This window comes from Herpailurus yagouaroundi, unplaced genomic scaffold, assembly GCF_014898765.1.
Source record: "Herpailurus yagouaroundi ecotype Mexico unplaced genomic scaffold, PumYag 219, whole genome shotgun sequence".
In the NCBI taxonomy this organism is placed as follows: Eukaryota; Metazoa; Chordata; class Mammalia; order Carnivora; family Felidae; genus Herpailurus; species Herpailurus yagouaroundi.
Window position 1 is genome coordinate 538113 of NW_024412450.1, and position 18955 is coordinate 557067.

Genomic DNA, 18955 nt, shown 5'->3' on the forward strand with positions numbered 1-18955 from the left:
GGGGGCCCGCAGCTGACCGGGAAGCGCGCGCTCCGCCGGCCTCGTCGCGCACCTGCCCCGCCCCGGGCCCCCGGGCTCCCCCCGCCCCCCGCCCCCGCAGTCCCAGATGCCGGGTCAGAGGCAGCGCCAGCCTGGCGCGCGCAGGGGTACCAACCCGCCCTCTCCCGATACAGGTGCGCGCCGAGGCCGGCGGAGCGCGCGCTTCCCGGTCAGCTGCGGGCCCCAGCCGCGGCGCCACCGGTCTCCTCTAGGAATCTGGAGGCCTTCTCCTCTCGGTGGTTGCCTGGCCGAGTCCCCGCCCCGCAGAGCATCCCGTCGGGGCCCACCTCCCGCCGCACGACCGAGCCAGAGCCGCCTTCCCCCACCCCCCGAAGACAAAGGGCGCGAACCTGGGCTGCGTCATCTCCGGTAACCAGGGGGAGGACTCCCCCTGCCGCTCGGGGAGGCCTGTCCCCACGGAGGACGGCGACTGCGGGACTGGGTGGCGCACCTGGCACCAGTCCTGGGGGAACTGCGCGCGGGGACAGGTGACCTCTGCGGCGGGCGCTCCCGGTGACCGATCACCGCAAACGGCCGTACAGCACCTCAGAGGCGCTAAGCGCCGTCCAAGTGCTTCGCGTGTAACCCACTCAGCCCACCTAGCTGCCCCAGGAGATGGTGGGACTATTGCCATGTTCCCCAAGGGGAAAGTGAGACACAAGGCTAGTAAACCGCTTGCCCAAACTCACTCAGCTGGAATTTACAGTAAACTGTAAGCTGCCACTTTTAGCGGGTATGAAATGATGACACACCTGCTCCTAAGTATCTCAGTGAAGTAGGCACACCGAAGCACTAGCTCAAAAAGTAAAATATGCGTATCAGGCTCAGAGAGGAACCAATAAACACCTAACCCTTGGTTGTTGCTAGGTACTAGTTACCTTCTATTACAGTTACCTAACTAGTACAGTTAGGTTACTGGTTACTAGTAACCTTCACTTAGAAAGCCCTTGGGACATCCAGGACCAGGCCTTTTAGGCTAAAGACCTACCCAAAGACCACCTTCAACTGAGACGGGAGGGAGACGAGCCTTGACTGATGGGCTGATGGGCGTTCAGACCCATGGGTGAGAATCAATGGTTTCCATGAAATCAAGGGAAAACTCCTGGCTTTCAACGGTGGTCTTATGTGAGCTAAGGAGCTGATCAACTGAGAAGCTGAAAATACTCCTCACGGTTGGCTTTGTCAAAATCTTATTGTATGTATAAAACATACACAACACACATTTTTATAAAATATATTCATACGTATATACTCTCCCTATATTTACAGAAATACGTGTGTAAAAAATGTGCAAAGGCTCCTTACCAATTATACCCAGTATTTGGAATGGCAGGATCTACAGAAATGCCAATAAAAGGAACTGCTAGAGCAGCTGTGACAGAACTTTTCAGTGCGAAAGGATGGACGTTGAAAATAAAGGTTATCACAGGATTATCACCAAGTTGAACAAGCACTTGCTGCTCAAAGTCTGGGCTGTGGGGACAGGACAGGCACCTGAAAGAACTACTTTATATAATAATGATGGTTTCTTTCATCTTAGAAGTGGTATTAGCTACATAGAAGAGATCCATTTGGGCTACTGGGTAGATCCAAAACGGGATAGCTTTATGATGTGCACCAATGGAGACTGCCAAAAATCTCCTATTCTGTCAGAGTGAATTTCAGCTCTAAGCCAGGAGGGGGATCCCTTTATCTAAAGAGCCCATTTTTAGCGGAAATGTCTCCTGTGGGCACCCTCCTTGTGAGGCAACAAGAATTAGGGTTCATGTTATGCTGACCAAACCTTATCCAAGAGTTGGTATGCAGAGAGGGTGGTGGCGGTATTATTAGCCTTGGGTGTTTGGACCCAGGACTCTGGGGTTTCTGAAGTATCTTCCAGAATAGTGACAGATTTTCCAGATAATTACTTGATTATGACTGCAAAACAGGGTTCCTTCAACTGAACTAGACAAGGAAGGATGGGCTCTGGAACTGGGCCACTGGCCTTCAAATCTTGGCCCCACCACATTCCAACTTTGTGACCTGAGGCAGCTTCAACTCCTCCAATTCACAGCTAAAAATAAAACCGTGTAAAGCACTTTAGTAACGCCTGGCCCTTAATAAGCTGTTAATGTTACATGTTACTAACAAATCCTTTTCTTGACTCCAAAAGATGGCCAATAAGGACTCTGACTGTAAGAGTTCTGGAACAGATCATCTATGGGATGTAACAAGAGGCTACTTCCATTCAGGGTACGGGAGTGGAGCTGCTCCACGTTCTGGTACCTTCGTGCTCTCCACCTCTGCCCTCAACACACAGCGGACATTTCTCAATCTGGAGCCCTGCTCAGTCCCACTTTTTCTGCTTTAGCTTTATCTCATACCTAAAATTCCAGGAGCCTGTTCCTACAACTGAGGTTTCTTTTGGAGGAGGCCCATCTTTCTTCCGTTTGCAGCCCCTATTACACCCCCTGGAGCTCCTGTTTGTCATGTTACTTTTCATCCTGAGCCTCCTTCACTTTTCACTGCTTTAGCAATTTGATTCTCCCCAAAACCCTACAGGAGCTTTTTGTCTTAAACACTGAGTATCTTGCTTACCTTGAATCAACCAGAAAAGAGAAGCCAGTCAATCTCACTCTTATCCTTAATGTTATTCCCAAGCCACCGCTTCGCGATTCATCATTTGAGTGTTGCACCAATTGCTCAAGCTGGCTGTTATGTCACTACTCTGGACTGACATTTCTACCTTGGACTTGCTTCAGTGTCCTTTTTCCTTTCCATCCTGCCACCTGTTGTTGATGGTTTCAAAATCTGCGAAGATAAGCTATTCAAACGAGCCTAGAGCCTGTCACTGTTCTACATCTACCTTTTTTTTTTTATTTTTTTTCAACGTTTATTTTATTTTTGGGACAGAGAGAGACACAGCATGAACGGGGGAGGGGCAGAGAGAGAGGGAGACACAGAATCGGAAACAGGCTCCAGGCTCTGAGCCATCAGCCCAGAGCCCGACGCGGGGCTCGAACCCACGGACCGCGAGAGCGTGACCTGGCTGAAGTCGGACGCTTAACCAACTGCGCCACCCAGGCGCCCCTTTTTTTATTTTTTATTTTTAAAAAATTTGTTTTCATACATCTACCTTTTATTCAGAACGACGTACTGTGGACTTCACTGTGAGGCATTCTCTGTGCACTGCACTCCCCAATTCCATGTCTAACCTCGGTCACATCCTCCACTTGCCCCTCAGGGTCTTCTACTCTTGTGTTGCCCATTTAGCTCCAATTATTCTACTCTATTTTCTTATCCTGGATAGTTTGAGCCCCTTTGATGTCTACCTGGAAATGCCAGGTCACTCACCTTTTCTTGGTAGTGCAACTACCAAGCATAAGAAACAACCAGAACAAAACCTCCTGCTTTATTTTTAACCAAGTTATGAACTGTATCCTATATGATAGGTATATCCCACTATTCTGGATCTTTGTCTAGGGTTCATTCATATTAAGCAAATAAAGGTGTTAGAGGCAAATGGAGGAACATGTCTGCCCTGAGCGGATATGTTTAACAGCAGATGAAGGGCGGAACCCACAGATAACAGCAAGTTTAAATTAAGAGTCGTGTTCCAGTGAGCAGTAAGTTAGAGGTTTGAGGTTACTATGAAGAGTAACTTCAGTCCGGATAACATGTCTGAAATCAGGCAAGGTGACAAGCATGGACAGCATCTGAAGGACATTCTCATTTGGGTTCTCATCTCTAAGCGACGTCCCCTCCATCAAAGAGCTTGCAAGAGTGAGAGACGCATGGCAGGGGAAGCTGGGAAGAGAACAGAACACACCCGGCTGAGCGCCCCCAGCCTCACTCAGGGAAACAAACTCAGTTTTCTGGAGGTAAAAAAGGACGTACCCAATCCCAGCTGCCTCGACGCCTTCTGTGTGCAGCTCCAATGTTGGTCTTAGGATATAACACCTCAAGGGTCCTCAACTTGAGAGTCAGCTGTTTTTCAAACGTTCATTTGCTTTCCTCTATTGTGAACTCAGGATGTTTTCCCTTAGTCACAGAAATTGCAATCCCAAAAGCAAATCTGACACACAGTGTACCTAAATTATAGTACTATTATTATTATGAAAATGTGCTCACACGTAAAGCTTAGAAGCTAGAACGTATCAATTTCTCCAGGGACTTCTGGTTCCAGCCAGTGATGATACTATGTTCGGGATAGGGTGATGGACACAGGGGCAAGAGATGGGGGCCGTCGGGAAGGGGGGCAGAGTACATACAGAGCGGCAGTTAGGAGTAAAGACGCCAACTACCCTCGTTCCCCCCCTGTCCCTTGTGTGTCTCACCACTTCAGGCCCACTAAGGAGCTAGAGGTGTGGGGAGAAGAGGATCCCGGAGTTGTGTGGGACGATCTGGGAGAGGGGGGGTGGGAGCAGTCCCAGAAGTTGTAGGGCCTGTTGCGGTGAGGTACAAAGGGAAGGGTATCAGAGGACATGTCAATGAAGATTAAAAATAATCTCTGTAAATAAAAAGATAAACCGGGTGCCTGGGTGACTCAGTCAGTTAAGCATCTGACTCTGGATTTCAGCTCAGGTCATGATCCCAGGGCTGTGGATTCAAGCCCCTCCTCGGGCTCTGCACTGTCAGTGCAGAGTCCTCTCTCTCACTCCCTCTCCAAATAAATAAGCATTAAAAGAAAAAAAAGAAAAGATAAACTGAGCAGGAGCCACGTGTGCGTGCCTGTTGTCCACGACGGAGTCACAGGCCCTCATCTACAACAGAACTGCTTTCTCAGTGATACGGGAGGCCGGTCAACTAGCTTTTGGTTGATGTTTTTGCACAAGCCTCAAGGGATAGAGTCACTAATCTTTGGCTCTTTTATGTGCTCAAGAAGGTATACAAACCAAAAAACTGTAAACCAGTTTTGAAGAGCAACTATTAGGGAATTCAGAACATAAGCTGGGAAAAAACAGAGGTTAGGAGCAAACCAGAACACCAGCACTCTCCCCTAACACACAGCCTTGTGCTCTGGTGACCCCTGGGTGCCTCACAACGTAGGTCAGTCTCCGATTTCCTAAGACTTCAGTTGGAAGAGGTGGAAAGGCCATCCCGAAGCCCCTGATGCTGGATGGCTGTCTAATTTCCCTGTTCACTCCTGTCCTTCAGAGCTTTCCCCAAGCTAAGAATCTGCAGTGGCCTGTGTTTAGTGGCCCGTGTTGACGCTTCCCCACCTCACAGGCGACCATGAAGGCGGCTGCGACTCAATGCAGTGTTCCTCGAATTTTAGAATCAGGTGACTGTGGAGCTTGGACAATGAGGATTCTCGGCCCCCGCCCCAGACTTCACGAAGCAGGATGTGAGGGGGTCGCAGGCATCTTAACCAAACTCCACAGGGGACTCTGACGTGCACTGAAGGGGAGAACCACGAGAGCAAGGGACAGGACAAGTCAGAGACCTACTGCTGGCCCCTCCCTGTGACACTGTAGCTAGGTCACCCTCTCCAGAAGCAGGCGTACCCTCACTTTTAAAACAGAGAAGGATTTTAATTTACAGGCAGATCTTAGGAATTAAGAAAAGTGCTTTGTGCCTTTTGTAAGAGGCACCGTCCGCGCCCTCCCAGCCCGGCCCAAGCCGTTCCCAGGGTATCTCCGCCACCGCCCACCTGAACAGATGCCCCACCTCAGGCTGCCACTGGCGCCACAAGCCCCGAGCGTCCTCGCCTCCCCCTACGTGGGCTTTACCCTGGTTTCCACCCCGCCTTCCAAATCTGCCCACGGAACCCCGATCTTCAATACAATCTTGGCTGACCCGCTCAGGCATTGGTGATCCGTCCTTCAGAACGGACAGCACTGGCCGCCACCCGCCACCTCACGGACACGCGGCTCAGATCACTTCTGCCGTCCTGCAGTCCGATCTAAGCTCACACGTGACCTGACGGACCCCAGGCTCCACCGTAAACTGGCGAGAAGAGGACTTTCGTGTTTCGCTCTCTGTCCTACACACCAGCTGATGTCACGCACGGCACACGGCGAACCCTTTACAAGACGTCTGAGGTGTCCTTGTAGCAACGGTGACTGCCGTTGGAATCACTCCCAAGCTAGTATTCCTCTCCAGCCTGTACTCTGGGACACAGCGTCCCCGTGGTCATCCCAGAAACAGACTCCTCCCCTTCGTGGACAGTCCGCTGCTGCCTACGAGCTGAGGGCTGCCTGAATGACTCCCCACACTCATTAGAGGGAGCACCTCTACTATGGATTCTCTGGTGTTTGCTAAGATCTGACCTCTGTCTGAAGGCTTTGCCGCACTGGTCACATCGGTAGGGTTTCTCCCCAGTGTGGATCCTGTGATGCTGAATGAGGCTGGTGATGCCTCGGAAGGCGTTCCCACAGTCGTCACACTTGTACGGCCTCTCTCCGGTGTGGGTTCTCTGGTGTTCCGTGAGAACTGATCTCTGAGTGAAGGCCTTCTCACACTTATCACACTTGTAAGGTCTCTCTCCAGTGTGAACTCGCTGATGTTCTACTAGGCTTGTCCTCTGAATAAATGTTTTTGCACATACGTCACACTTGTAAGGTTTCTCCCCAGTGTGGATTCTCTGATGCTGAACAAGGCCACTGTGACTGAAGGATTTCCCACACTCCTTACACTGATGGCACTTTTCTTTGTGGTGGATCTCCTGGTGGGAAACCAGGGAGGAGTTATAAACGAAGGCTTTCCCGCACTCGCTGCACTCATAGGGCTTTGCCCCAGTGTGAACTCCTTGGTGTTGAGTGAGTATTGAACGCCGACTAAAACTTTTATTGCACTGAGCACAATGGTATGGTTTGTCTCTCGTGTGGATCTTGAGGTGGTGAAAGAGGCCCGCTTTCTGGCTAAAGGCTTTGCCGCATTCGTTACAGTGGTAGTGTTTCTCTCCTGTGTGGAGCCTCTGATGTTGGTTAAGAGCTGACCAGCGGCCAAAGGCTTTGCCACACTCATTACATTTATACGGTTTCTCTCCGGTGTGTATTATTTTGTGCCGAATCAGCACGGTTCTCCCACGGAAAGTTTTCCCACATTCCTCACATTTGTAGGGCCTGTCTCCAGTGTGGACCCTCTGATGTTCTAAGAGGTTCGAGTGCTGACTGAAGGCTTTTCCACACTCCTCGCACTCATGACGTTTTTCTCCTGGACAGACCCTCTGCTGTTCAGTCAGACGGAGTCTGTTCTCATCACCCGCAGACTGTTCACCTTCCCTGGAGTGTCCAGAAGACTCTTCTGTTTCTGCTTCGGATCCGTCCGCTTCTCTGCACCTAGCCGACTGGGACATGTCACTTTCAAATCCGCTACACATATTCCCCTGCGGTGCCGCTTCTTGCTTTAGAGTTAAATTCCTGTACTTATTTCCAGTCTCAACACCTGAAACTGCAATGGATCACAGTTACTAGTTTCCACCTCATTAGACAACATGCTCACCTCATCAGACACTCATTATTCAGGTGAAAAACATATTAAGAACCCAGAGTTTCTGCAGGACTGTACAATGGTATTAAAACATAGAACAGGGGCGCCTGGGTGGCGCAGTCGGTTAAGCGTCCGACTTCAGCCAGGTCACGATCTCGCGGTCCGTGAGTTCGAGCCCCGCGTCGGGCTCTGGGCTGATGGCTCGGAGCCTGCAGCCTGTTTCCGATTCTGTGTCTCCCTCTCTCTCTGCCCCTCCCCCGTTCATGCTCTGTCTCTCTCTGTCCCACAAATAAATAAACGTTGGAAAAAAAAAATTAAAACAAAACAAAACAAAAAAACATAGAACAGACCTAATACATAAAACGCTCCAAAAATTGTTATGGAAAAGACCAATAATCCAATAAAAACTGGGCAAAGGAAAAGTTGTTTCCAGGAAAGGAAATACAACAGCTCTTAAAGATGCCCACCTCAAAATAAGGGAAAAGCAAACTTGAGTACTGAGGTACAATTTGCACCCATCACCTCCGTCCATCAGTAGAACACTGTTCATGAAATGGGTATCACACATCGCCAGTGGGAGTGTAAACTGACCCGGGCTTCATACAGACCAAATTGCCAATATCCATCAAAATGACAACTGTATTTAATCTTGGGGCTAGTAATTCCACACATGGGAATTTATACTGAAGTACTCACACACACTCACCACAGCACTACCTGTTAGAGCAAATCAATGGGGACAACTGGGGAATGGACAAGTTAATTGTGTGGTTCATCCATACATTAAAATTTTTTTTAACATTTATTTTTGAGAGAGAGAGACAGAGCATGAGCCGGGGAGGGGCAGAGAGAAAGAGAGGAGACACAGAATCTGAAGAAGGCTGCAGGCTCTGAGCAAGCTGTCAGCACAGAGCCTGACGCAGGGCTCGAACCCACAAACCGTAAGATCACGACCTGAGCCGAAGTCGGATGTTCAACTGACTAAGCCACCCAGGCACCCCCATCCATACATTTTAATATTAAGGTGCTGTTAGGAAATAAAAAATATGGGGCGCCTGGGTGGCGTCCGTCTGACTCTTGATTTCGGCTCAGGTCATGATCTCACGGTTGTAAGATAGAGTCCAGAGTCGGGCTTTGCTCTGAGTGTAGAGCCTGCTTGGGACTCTCTCCCCTGCTGCCCTTCCCCCACTCATGTGCGTGCATGCATGCTCTATTTAAAATTTTTTTTAGGGGCGCCTGGGTGGCTTAGTCGGCTTAGTTGGTTAAGCATCCGACTTCGGCTCAGGTCAGAATCTCACTGTCCGTTGAGTTTGAGCCCCATGTCGGGCTCTGTGCTGACAGCTCAGAGCCTGGAGCCCGCTTCAGATTCTGTGTCTCCCTCTGTCTGCCCCTCTGCTGCTTGCACTCTGTCTCTCGCATTGTCTCAAAAAATAAACATTAAAATAAATAAATAAATAAGTAAAATAAAATAAAAAATTTTTTTTAAAACGCAAACCTTTACCATCTTAGTAATAAAGAGAAGAAGATGTATTTGCTTGAATGTGGAAAAATGTATACATATAAAAACCTCTCTAGGGAAGCACATACAAGAAACAGAACAGTGACAACTCATCTCAGGGCAGGGAGAAGACCAGATGACCGAGGGAATGAGTGGAAGAAAAACTTGTCACTGGGTAACTTTAAGTTTTTATCTTTGAACTATATGAATTTTTACCTATTTTTAAAAATTAAATGTAGAGAACACAGAGATAAGAAATATGGGGTCTTTCGCACATTCACCAACTTAACATTCCGCCACATTTGCTCTGTTGTTCCTCCTTTTCCTAAGAGTACACATATATATGCTTTCTCCTGAATCATCTGAAAACTGCAGACATCCTGGGCCAAAACCTGGTTACTGAAGGCAGGAGGACAGTAGCACCATCTGACAGGATAAAGGCCAGAAATAGCAAGGAAGTCAGTATGAAGGAAAGTAACTATCAGAAGGACTCAATTAAGTGATCTCATAAAATACTGCAGGAGTGGAGAACAAAATATTAACATGAAGAGAAAGAGAGAGTTGAAGCGTGACAAACCGAACCAGCTGAGAGTCCGTGCACGAGAGGTCGTCCTGACTGTGACGAGGAGAAACGGTACACGGAACTAAAGAGGCCCCAGGTCCTGTGCCTGCCTGTCTTCCCTTCCTCCCAAGCTGCTCCGTCTTCCTTACCTTGCTCCTCCGGCTGGGCTCCAGGTCCTGGAGATTCATACTTCAGCCGGGCAACCCCGGATGGCAGGGACATGCCAGGTTCCCGTCCTGTTCCCACAAGGGCTGTCTCCTGCAAGAGCGTGTCCTGTTGCTCAGTGTGGACAGGGACACGGTGGACACATTCATCCTGCCAACAGGAAACAACGGTATAGGATCCGGTCCGAGGCAGTGACACCCGGCTCTCCGGCACCTGCCCTTCTTTCCAGACATCAGCCTGCTGTAAGGCACCTCATTCTTCAAGGCCTGTATACAAGCCACCTCCTCCAGGAACCCCACCCTTCTGTTCTGAACCGCTAAAAAATGCTGGCTGTGCCACCGTCACGTCTTTGTCTTATGCTCAAAGTGGAGATGCGAGAGGAAGAAAATAGGAAGGAGAGAAGGAAGAGAAGGTAAAGGGAAGCAACAAGCACAAGAAAAGAACTTGGGGGAAATTAACAGAAGAGAAAATGAAAAAAAGGATGGGGTAAGTGAAGAGAAATGATGGAGAAACGAGGCAAAAAGGCAGAGGGAACAAAGGAGAAAGAGGGAGGAAAGACAGGGGATGGGAGGAGGAAGCTGTTCCCTACAGTCTCTGCTCTTCTGAGGCTCCTCCCCCACTTCCTTCCAGGAGATGACCTTGTTCTCTCCTTGTCCAAGGTCATGGCCACATCAGAGATCACCCACTCTTTTCTTCATCACCCCCCACACACTTACTCCCTTCCACTTAGAGGAAGAGGCCTTTACTTCATCAAGGCCCGTACCTTGTAACCTCAACTCTTGCCTTCAACCCCATCCCTTCCTGCACCTCTGACCTCTGCTCCCTAAACTCACTCACTCTGGCTTCCACTCCTCCACGGAATCACTCCCTCTTGTATTTAAAAATAAATCGTATTTCCCCAGCGTGGTATGAAAGGCAGCGATCCGGGGGCCACACTTTGTTGCTTCTTAGTTCAGGAGCTCCATGTCCCTGGGTGGTTTCTCAGATCGTGCATAACTCAGACTGTGCATGAGGCACATTGCGGGGGCACTGGCATACAACAGACCCTCAAGTTACCCCCCAATCCTGCAACAGCTACATTCTGGGAGTAAGAAATCACCACACGCTGCCTCTACTTCCAACACAGCTTCGTTCTGTAATTTCTGACCCCAGAGTAAGAGCCAAAGTCAGTAGGATGCTCTCAGAGGCAGACAGAAAAAGGTTTTCAGACCTCAGTTTGGAAGGAGAAAAAGGCCGGTACAGTGAGCTGTGCCTTCCTTCCGTCCCTGGATCTCTGGTGAGGCCTCAGACATCAGGATGAAATTCCATCAGCCACCCCCAGCATGCTTTGAGGGAAAGGGCAGTACAAAGACAACATGTTTAAAACCAAATTACTTCTGCCCGCACTTGGGAGTGCCATTCTTTCTTCTGGTTCTCTTCCCATCTCCCTGGCCACTCCCTCTCAGTTTCCACCGTCCTGTCGATCCTTTTGTCCCACAGCTTTATTATTTTTTTTTTTAATTTTTTTTTTCAACGTTTATTTATTTTTGGGACAGAGAGAGACAGAGCATGAACGGGGGAGGGGCAGAGAGAGAGGGAGACACAGAATCGGAAACAGGCTCCAGGCTCTGAGCCATCAGCCCAGAGCCTGACGCGGGGCTCGAACTCCCGGACCGCGAGATCGTGACCTGGCTGAAGTCGGACGCTTAACCGACTGCGCCACCCAGGCGCCCCTATCCCACAGCTTTAAATATCACTCATATTATGACAAGCTCCAATTTTGTTATTTCCAGCACACATCCCTCTGCTGAGTGGAGTTGCTTGCCCAACTTTTCCAATTGGGTTCTAAGAGGAATCTACAATTCAACACGTCCAAAACCTAGTAACTCTAGATTCCCACCCCTACTCCAAACCTTCTTCTTTCCCTGCCTTTATCATCTCCTTGAATGACAAACCCATGTGACACGATGCGATGTTCAAACAAATCCCCTCAAGATCCAACTGCATCTCGCTGCTTCCACTGCTACTGTCACAGTTCAAGCCACTGGTACCTCCTGCCTGGATTAGTGTTGACTGGGCTTCCCTGCTTCGACCTTTGACCCTGGGCCTCCTGCACTCCCACCACGAACCCTAATCTAGGACTCTTCCAACAGAGCGGCTGGAGTGATTATTTTTAAAATTTAGGTCATAGGGCGCCTGGGTGGCTCAGTCGGTTAAGCGTCCGACTTCGGCTCAGGGTCATAATCTCACGGTTCGTGGGTTCGAGCCCCGCGTCGGGCTCTGTGCTGACAGCTGGGAGCCTGGAGCCTGCTTCGGATTCTGTCCCTCATCCTCCTCATGCTCTTTCTCTCAAAAATAAACAAACATTAAAAAATAAAAATAAATAAATAACATTTAGGTCAGATTAAACCTCTCTTCTGTTCAAAACCCTCCAATGACTTTCCATCTCAGGATAAGATCCAAAGTCCTTACAATGGCCTGTAAGTGCCCCCATGATTTGATCTCGTTCTAACTACCTCATTTCATCTCCTGCATCTCTACCACGATAAGCACATTCTCACCTGCCCACTATTTCCTCTGGCTGAATGTCCTCAGCCTAGGTGACTGCACAGCCTGACCTCTGCTCTAAATGTCACCCCATCTGGAAGGCCTTCCCTCACCAGTCTGTCAAAAATCACACAGTCTCCGCTTCATTCACTGTTTACCTTTTTTCCGCTTCATTGCTGTTTTCATATAGGATTTATCTCCACCTGGCACCACCTGGTTACTACTCTCATTAGACTACAATCTGTTTACAAGACAGAGGCAACTTCTGTGTTTTGTGCACTGCTGTGTTTCCAGTGCCTAGAATGGTGCCTGGTGCGTATTAAACGTTCAATAAACGTCTTCTGAACGAATGAACTTTCCCCCAATCCACCAGCCCCGATAGCCTTGAACTCTGTTAGGAGCACCTCAATTACACTAGTCTCTCAAGCTTGAAATTCCCCGCGCTTAGCCTAGAATAGATTGCTCCGTAGAGAGTTTTCCCTTTTTTATCCATCTAATCTATCATCGTTTCCAATACTTACCTAAGACATGCCTCATCCTTCATAGCCTCACTATCTTGACTCTACTTCAAACTCAGATCTTCAAACTCTGCCACATGTTCCTCCCCCTTGCCAATGCTGAGTTGCACTTCTTGTTTTATTACTTCCCTGTTTTATACTCTTCATACCAAGACTTCTGAGTCTTGATTCTATTGACACGTTGGGTCAGAAAAATCCTTGTTATAAGACGCCATCCTATACGTTATAAGATATTCCAAAACATCCTTACCCTTTAGCCGCTCGATGCCAGTAGCACCTCCCGCCACTATGACAACCAAAAATGTGCCAAGACATCACCAGATGCCCTTTAGGGCAGAAAATTGCCACTGGTTGAGAACCGCTGTCTTTTATCAATGTTGGAACAAAACAGAACAGAATTCTACATAATTTGGTTAGATCCTGGCGTTAGAGAAGCTCACTTAAAGAGAAAAGGTTAGAAGCTTGTGTCCTACAGAACAGACTCTACACTCCACAGGTGATACTCAAGGTCCTGGACTCTGTTCTCAACCCTTCTACCCACTACCCATGTGTCGGACCTAACTGGGCTCTACTACTCCAGGAATCTCGTCCCTTCCTCTCTGAACTACTACTCCAGGAATCTCTGAACCTTCCTCTCTGCTCTGACCTCACATTCCTCCAAGATGGTGACCTTGATTTCTCCATCTTTTAATCCTTTAATGGATGCAGAGCAGTGCATATACCTGCAAGACCTTATTTCTTAATTACTTGTATCCTGCAACAGAAGCGATGTCCCTTCCAAGAGACTGCTGCGCACCCCGTTACACTCACTTAACATTTTCTCTTAGAAATCTTATTTCTAAAGAAGACATCCAGATGCCTGACACGTGAAAAAATGCTCAACATCACTCATCATCAGGGAACTACAAACCAAAACCACAATGAGATACCACCTGACGCCTGTCAGAATGGCTAACAGTAACAGTAATGCTAGTCAGGCAACAACAGATGTTGGCGAGGATGTGGAGAAAGAGGAACCCTTTTGCGCTGCTGGTGGGAATGCAAGCTGGTGCAGCCACTCTGGAAAACGGTATGGAGGTTCCTCAAAAAATTAAAATGCTACGACCCAGCATTGCACTACTAGGTATTTACCCAAGGGATACAGGTGGGCTGTTTCGAAGGGACACATGCACCCCCATGTTTATAGCAGCACTATCGACAATAGCCAAAGTATGGAAAGAGCCCGGATGTCCATCAACAGATGAATGGATAAAGAAGATATGGTATATATATATATATATATATGTGTGTGTGTGTGTGTGTGTGTGTGTGTGTGTGTGTGTGTGTGTGTACACACAATGGAGTATCACTCGGCAATCAAAAAGAACGAAATCTTGACATTTGCAACTACGTGGATGGAACTGGAGGGTATTATGCTAAGCGAAATTAGTCACAGAAAGACAAGTATCATATGACTTCACTCATATGAGGAATTTAAGATACAAAACAGATGAATATAAGGGAAGGGAAGCAAAAATAATATAACAACAGGGAGGGAGACAAAACAGAAGAAACTCATAAATATGGAGAACAAACTGAGGGTTATGGGAGGGGTTGTGGGAGGGGGGAGGGGCTAAATGGGTAAGGGGCACTAAGGAATCTACTCCTGAAATCATTGTTGCACTAGATGCTAACTTGGATGTAAATTAAAAAAATAATGAAATAAATCTTGTTTCTAATGTTTCTGAGTAGCATTTCATCAACTAGAAACCATAAGCTCATTACAGAAATACAGGATCCTCCCATAAAAAAGATATAAATAAGTTAGGTCTACATTAACCAAATTTCCATGACTTGGTGGAATAATGCTGTCCTTTGCTCTGGCCTACAAATCCGTAACTTACCTTATCTCAGTCACAAACCATCTCTCATTTTCTCACCTGCTCTCCAGGCTCGTCCAGCTCCCGTTCCAGATCCTCCAGCACGGTCACCACCTCGTCCCCGCTCTCCGGGTGCTGTCCCCGCACCCAGGCCTGGAGCTCCTCGGGCAGGATGGTCAGGAACTGCTCCAGCACCAGCAGCTCCAGGATCTGCTCCTTGGTGTGTGTTTCTGGGCTCAGCCACTGGCGGCACAGCTCGCGGAGCCGGCGCAGCGCCTCGCGGGGTCCAGGCGTCTCCTGGTAACAGAAGTGTCTGAAGTACTGTCGGAAGACCTCCCTGCTGTGGGTGTTGTTCTTCTGCAGGTTCTGATCCCGTCTGGTGGTATTCCTGTACCCCTCCTCCTCCTCCACCTTTACTTCCAGAAGCGCACCCTGTTCCTCGTGGGCCGGCGCAGCCCAGGCCGACGCCATCGCGGCCGTGCAGAAGCTCTAGCGGTGCTTCCAGCAAGGGTGGACCTGAGGGAGAAGCCGTCGCTTTTAACACAAGCTACACCATAAGCGAAAACTGCAAATTCTAACAATTTACTTCTGCGCTTTGCAAGCCACCCCCAGGGTAATTCACGACACTCACGGAAACTGAATACGAAAGACTTAAGAACACATTAAAGACAAAGATTCAGTAAAAGGTGCTAAGGGTTTAAGGACTTCACAAAGGCAACACTTCCATTTAGCCCTAGAATAAAGGACGACCAAATGGAACACAACCAACGTTCAGAGCAAACAAGTAATAATAAAACACTGAGACGGCCTCTTTTAACGGGCAGGCGTGTGGCGGAAACCACGAAACCGGCGCCGGCAGCCCCGCAGCAGGTGAAAGGGCGGCGGACGCCGCTCCCGAAGGCTGCCCCCCGCCCCTGCGGCTTCTCGGGCCGGCGGGGAAGGGCAGGGGAGAGCAGCAGCGCGCTCACCTGCAGCTCCCGAGGCCGGCAGCCGGGTCCCTCCCGGGGAGACCACAGGTGACGCGGTCCAAGCCGCCGGGAGCCCGAACAGCCCACAGCGCCCCACAAAGGCCGGAAGCGAGCCGGGCGGGAGCGCGCGCACTTCCGCTCCAGCCTCAGGAAGGGGCGGGCACTCGCCGGGCGGATCCCGCGCTGTCCCACGAGGTCGCGAGAGTTGGCCCGGTGGGCGCGAGCGCACTTCCGCTACAGCCGGAGGCCCCACGGGTCGCGGCAGGTGGCCGGGGAGCTGGCTGATGTTACAGGTCTCGGCCCTGCCGGTCCCGCTCCCGTCCCCGCTGCCCCGCCCCACGGTGAGCGAGGCCTGGTACACCTGGAATTGGTGCCACTTTGTAATGTGTGTAATTCTTTTTATAGATTTTTAGCGTCAACTTACCAGTGTTTTGTTGGGGACTTGGCGTCTCTGCTCGTGGGACGTCTTGGCCCGTCGTCTTCCCTTCTGTGACTTCGTCCGATTCTGTAGGCTCCGCCGCGTGGGTGCCAGTCCCAGGCACGACCTGCGCGGTGCGAGTCTCGTCACCGGTGCAAGTGCCAGGAGAAAGCACCTGCGCGTCGAGGGGCAAGACACGGGAAGCCGAGGAGCAGAGTTCCTGTCTCGTACACGCGGGAAACCCGGGGATGTAGGGGCACAGAACAGACGTTAGTTTATTACTAACATTTGGACAATTTATAAACCGGGTGATTCCAACATTTTAAAAATGCCGTCTCCTGTGATATTTTGATAAGCCTTCTAACTACTTCTAAAATGAAAAGAGAAAAATTCACTCAAATGGTGAAACTGTAATGTCAGATCACTTTGTTACTTTGTACATAAAATATGAGCATAGATACACTTGATTAGCTCAGAGTCATGCTGGGTGTCTTTAGGGAAGTTAAAAAGGAGGCAAGAAAGGGGAAAAAAAATTAAACAATTATATAGAGAATCCAAAAAGAACTTTATTATTTTTTCCCCAGGCTTTATATCTGGGTGGATAAGGGTATTTTGGAAAATTAAAGATGACTACAAATTTTTCCATGCTTTTCCTGTTTAGCTGTAGAGTCTATGTCATTTCCTCTGGAGTCTTGAGTGGGCTTGAGGACAGCTCAAATAAAATACAGCAAAACTGATGCTGTTTTAGTTTCCCAGCCTGAGCCCTTAAGGACAGCAGCAGCTTTCACTGTTTTTTGGAACAATTGCTCCTGGAGTCCTGAGCCACCACAGAGAGTCCGACGGCCCTACTGCAAAGATCACATAAGGAGGCCCCAAGACCGTCCTTCTAACTGTTCTTGCCCCAAGGCACTGGGCATGGCAGTGCAGCTTGGATTTTCCAGCAAACCCAGCTGCCAGATAAACACCACCAAGTGCCACTGTAAGATGCCACACGAAATGGAAGAAACTTCCAGCTGAGACCTCACCAAATTCCTGGCCCAAAATCTCATGGGATGGTTATTCTAAGCCACTGTTTCATTTTTTTGTTTGCCTGTTTGTTTATTTACTTTGAGAAAGCATGAGCAGAGGTGAAGCAGGGAGGGAGGGAGACAGAGAACCCCAAGCAGGCTCCACACGGTCAGCCCAGAGTCTGATGTGGGGCTTGAACTCACAAACTGTGAGATCATGACCTGAGCCAAAATCAAGAGTCGGATGCTTAACCCACTGAGCCACCCGGGCGCTCCCAACTATATTCTTCAGTGCCTATAGAAGCAAAAGTAAATCTAGAGGAAGGTAACATCATTCAGAACCTCAGCTTTTTTTCCACAAATTTTCACATGTAGTGTGACTCTTGATCTTGGGGTCCTGAGTTTGAGCTCTACACTGGGGGTAGGGATTACTTTTAAAAAAATTTTAAAAACTGAAAAAAAAAAACAAAAAACATTTTCTTTGTATACAGTATGTGATGCATATAACATACAAAATATGTGTTCAACTCTTCAGGTTATCAGCAAGTCTTCTGGTCAATAGTAGGCTCTTGATGATTAAGTGTTTGGGGGTGAAGTTATACTGAGATTTTTGTGTAGGGGATCAGTACCCCTAACCGCATGTTGTCCAAGGGTCAACTGTACTATACTCAAGAGTAGGAAAAGATCATCGTTTATGGTGGTCGCAATGAACAATTAACCTGATCATCTTTTTCCTGTAGAATTCAAAATAAAGAGAATCCTAACAATTTCCCTGAACTTAATGCAATGTAAAATAATGGTTTTTGTTTTTCTTTGTGACTCTAGGATTGCTTCCTTTATTTTTATTACCTGCCTTTCCTGGGCATTTGAGTTTGCTTATTCTCCCTTGAACACTAACTTGGGTCTTTTCTGTTTTCCTAATACAAATCAATACACCTCTTTTTGAAAAAAAGATGCACCTGGGGCTCCTGGGTGGCTCAGTCGGTTGAGTGTCCAAACTCTTGGTTTCAGCTCAGGTCATGATCTCACGGTTCGTGAGTTCAATCTGGGCTGCCTGCTGACTGTGGAGCCTGCTTGGGATCCTCTCTTGCCACTTCCCTGCTCATGTGTGCACACTCTTTCTCTCAAAATAAAAAAAAATAAACTTTAAAAAATAAATAAAGATGCATCTTTCTTGTCTGGAGTCTTAACTGGGGGCTACATGTCACACATCATACCCTAGATAGGAACGGAAGGCGCAAGAACTCACCATGTCATTACTAAAAAGATGCTGAACAAGTTTTTTTGACTTGGCAAATCATAACTGCAGCATTTAAAATAATCATCTAATAACATTCCTATTTGTATTTTATACATAACTTAAATTTTCACTAAAATAATTTAACAGTCCAAGCTTTTGTGAGAACTGTATTTAAGAACTAATTAAAACATCTGGAAATCTGAACTGGTGGTCCATAAGCAGCCCTTTGAATCACTAAAATAATGTAGCTGCTTGAGGAGACTTAAAAAATTTTTTTTTCAATGTTTATTTTTGAGAAAGAGTGCAAGTTGGGGAGGGGCAGACAGAGAGACACAGAATCTGAAGCAGGATCCAGGCTCTGAGTTGTCAGCACAGAGCTGGACACAGGGCTCAAATTCACGAGCTGCGAGATCATGACCTGAGCTGAAGCTGGACTTCAACTGACTGAACCACCCAGGCACCTTGCTTGAGGAGACGGTTAAGGAAAAGTAAATGGCTTGTTCTGTTGAATCTGACAAGGTTTTGAGGGACATTCTGAAAGGCCAGTTCCCATCAAAGACCACCCAGAGGTCTGGTATGAAGAAATTCTGCCTTGCTGATTTCACATGCTGGACACTTTTTGTTTTGTTTTGTTTACAGAGAGCGAGCGAGCGCAAGCAGGGCAGATGGGCAAGAGAATCTTAAGCAGGCTCCATGCCGAGTGTAGAGCCTGACATGGGCCTTGATATCACAACCCCAAGAT

At 48.3% G+C, this 18955-nt stretch overlaps 1 protein-coding gene and 2 long non-coding RNA genes across 4 annotated transcripts; 1 reads left to right on the plus strand and 2 right to left on the minus strand.

Annotated features, from left to right (window-relative positions):
• Positions 1-1212: 1212 nt before the first annotated feature.
• LOC121018355 (uncharacterized) lies at positions 1213-4591 on the minus strand. The gene is made up of 2 exons (XR_005785164.1): positions 3155-4591; positions 1213-2884 (listed from the first exon to the last, which is right to left on the minus strand). It is a non-coding gene; the product is annotated as an uncharacterized LOC121018355 (long non-coding RNA).
• A 936-nt stretch (positions 4592-5527) lies between these two features.
• On the minus strand, positions 5528-16084 carry ZSCAN12 (zinc finger and SCAN domain containing 12). 2 transcript variants are annotated; one of them, XM_040457059.1, is made up of 4 exons: positions 15973-16084; positions 14641-15096; positions 9662-9827; positions 5528-7413 (listed from the first exon to the last, which is right to left on the minus strand). In XM_040457059.1, the coding sequence occupies exons 2-4, from the start codon at positions 15049-15051 to the stop codon at positions 6107-6109; spliced, it is 1884 nt and encodes a 627-aa protein (XP_040312993.1). In that variant the 5' UTR covers positions 15052-15096; positions 15973-16084; the 3' UTR covers positions 5528-6106. The 2 variants fall into 2 exon arrangements, with proteins under 2 accessions (XP_040312993.1, XP_040312992.1); XM_040457058.1 differs by lacking the exon at positions 15973-16084 and adding an exon at positions 15549-15672.
• LOC121018358 (uncharacterized) lies at positions 15732-16289 on the plus strand. The gene is made up of 2 exons (XR_005785166.1): positions 15732-15933; positions 16060-16289. It is a non-coding gene; the product is annotated as an uncharacterized LOC121018358 (long non-coding RNA).
• Positions 16290-18955: the final 2666 nt, after the last annotated feature.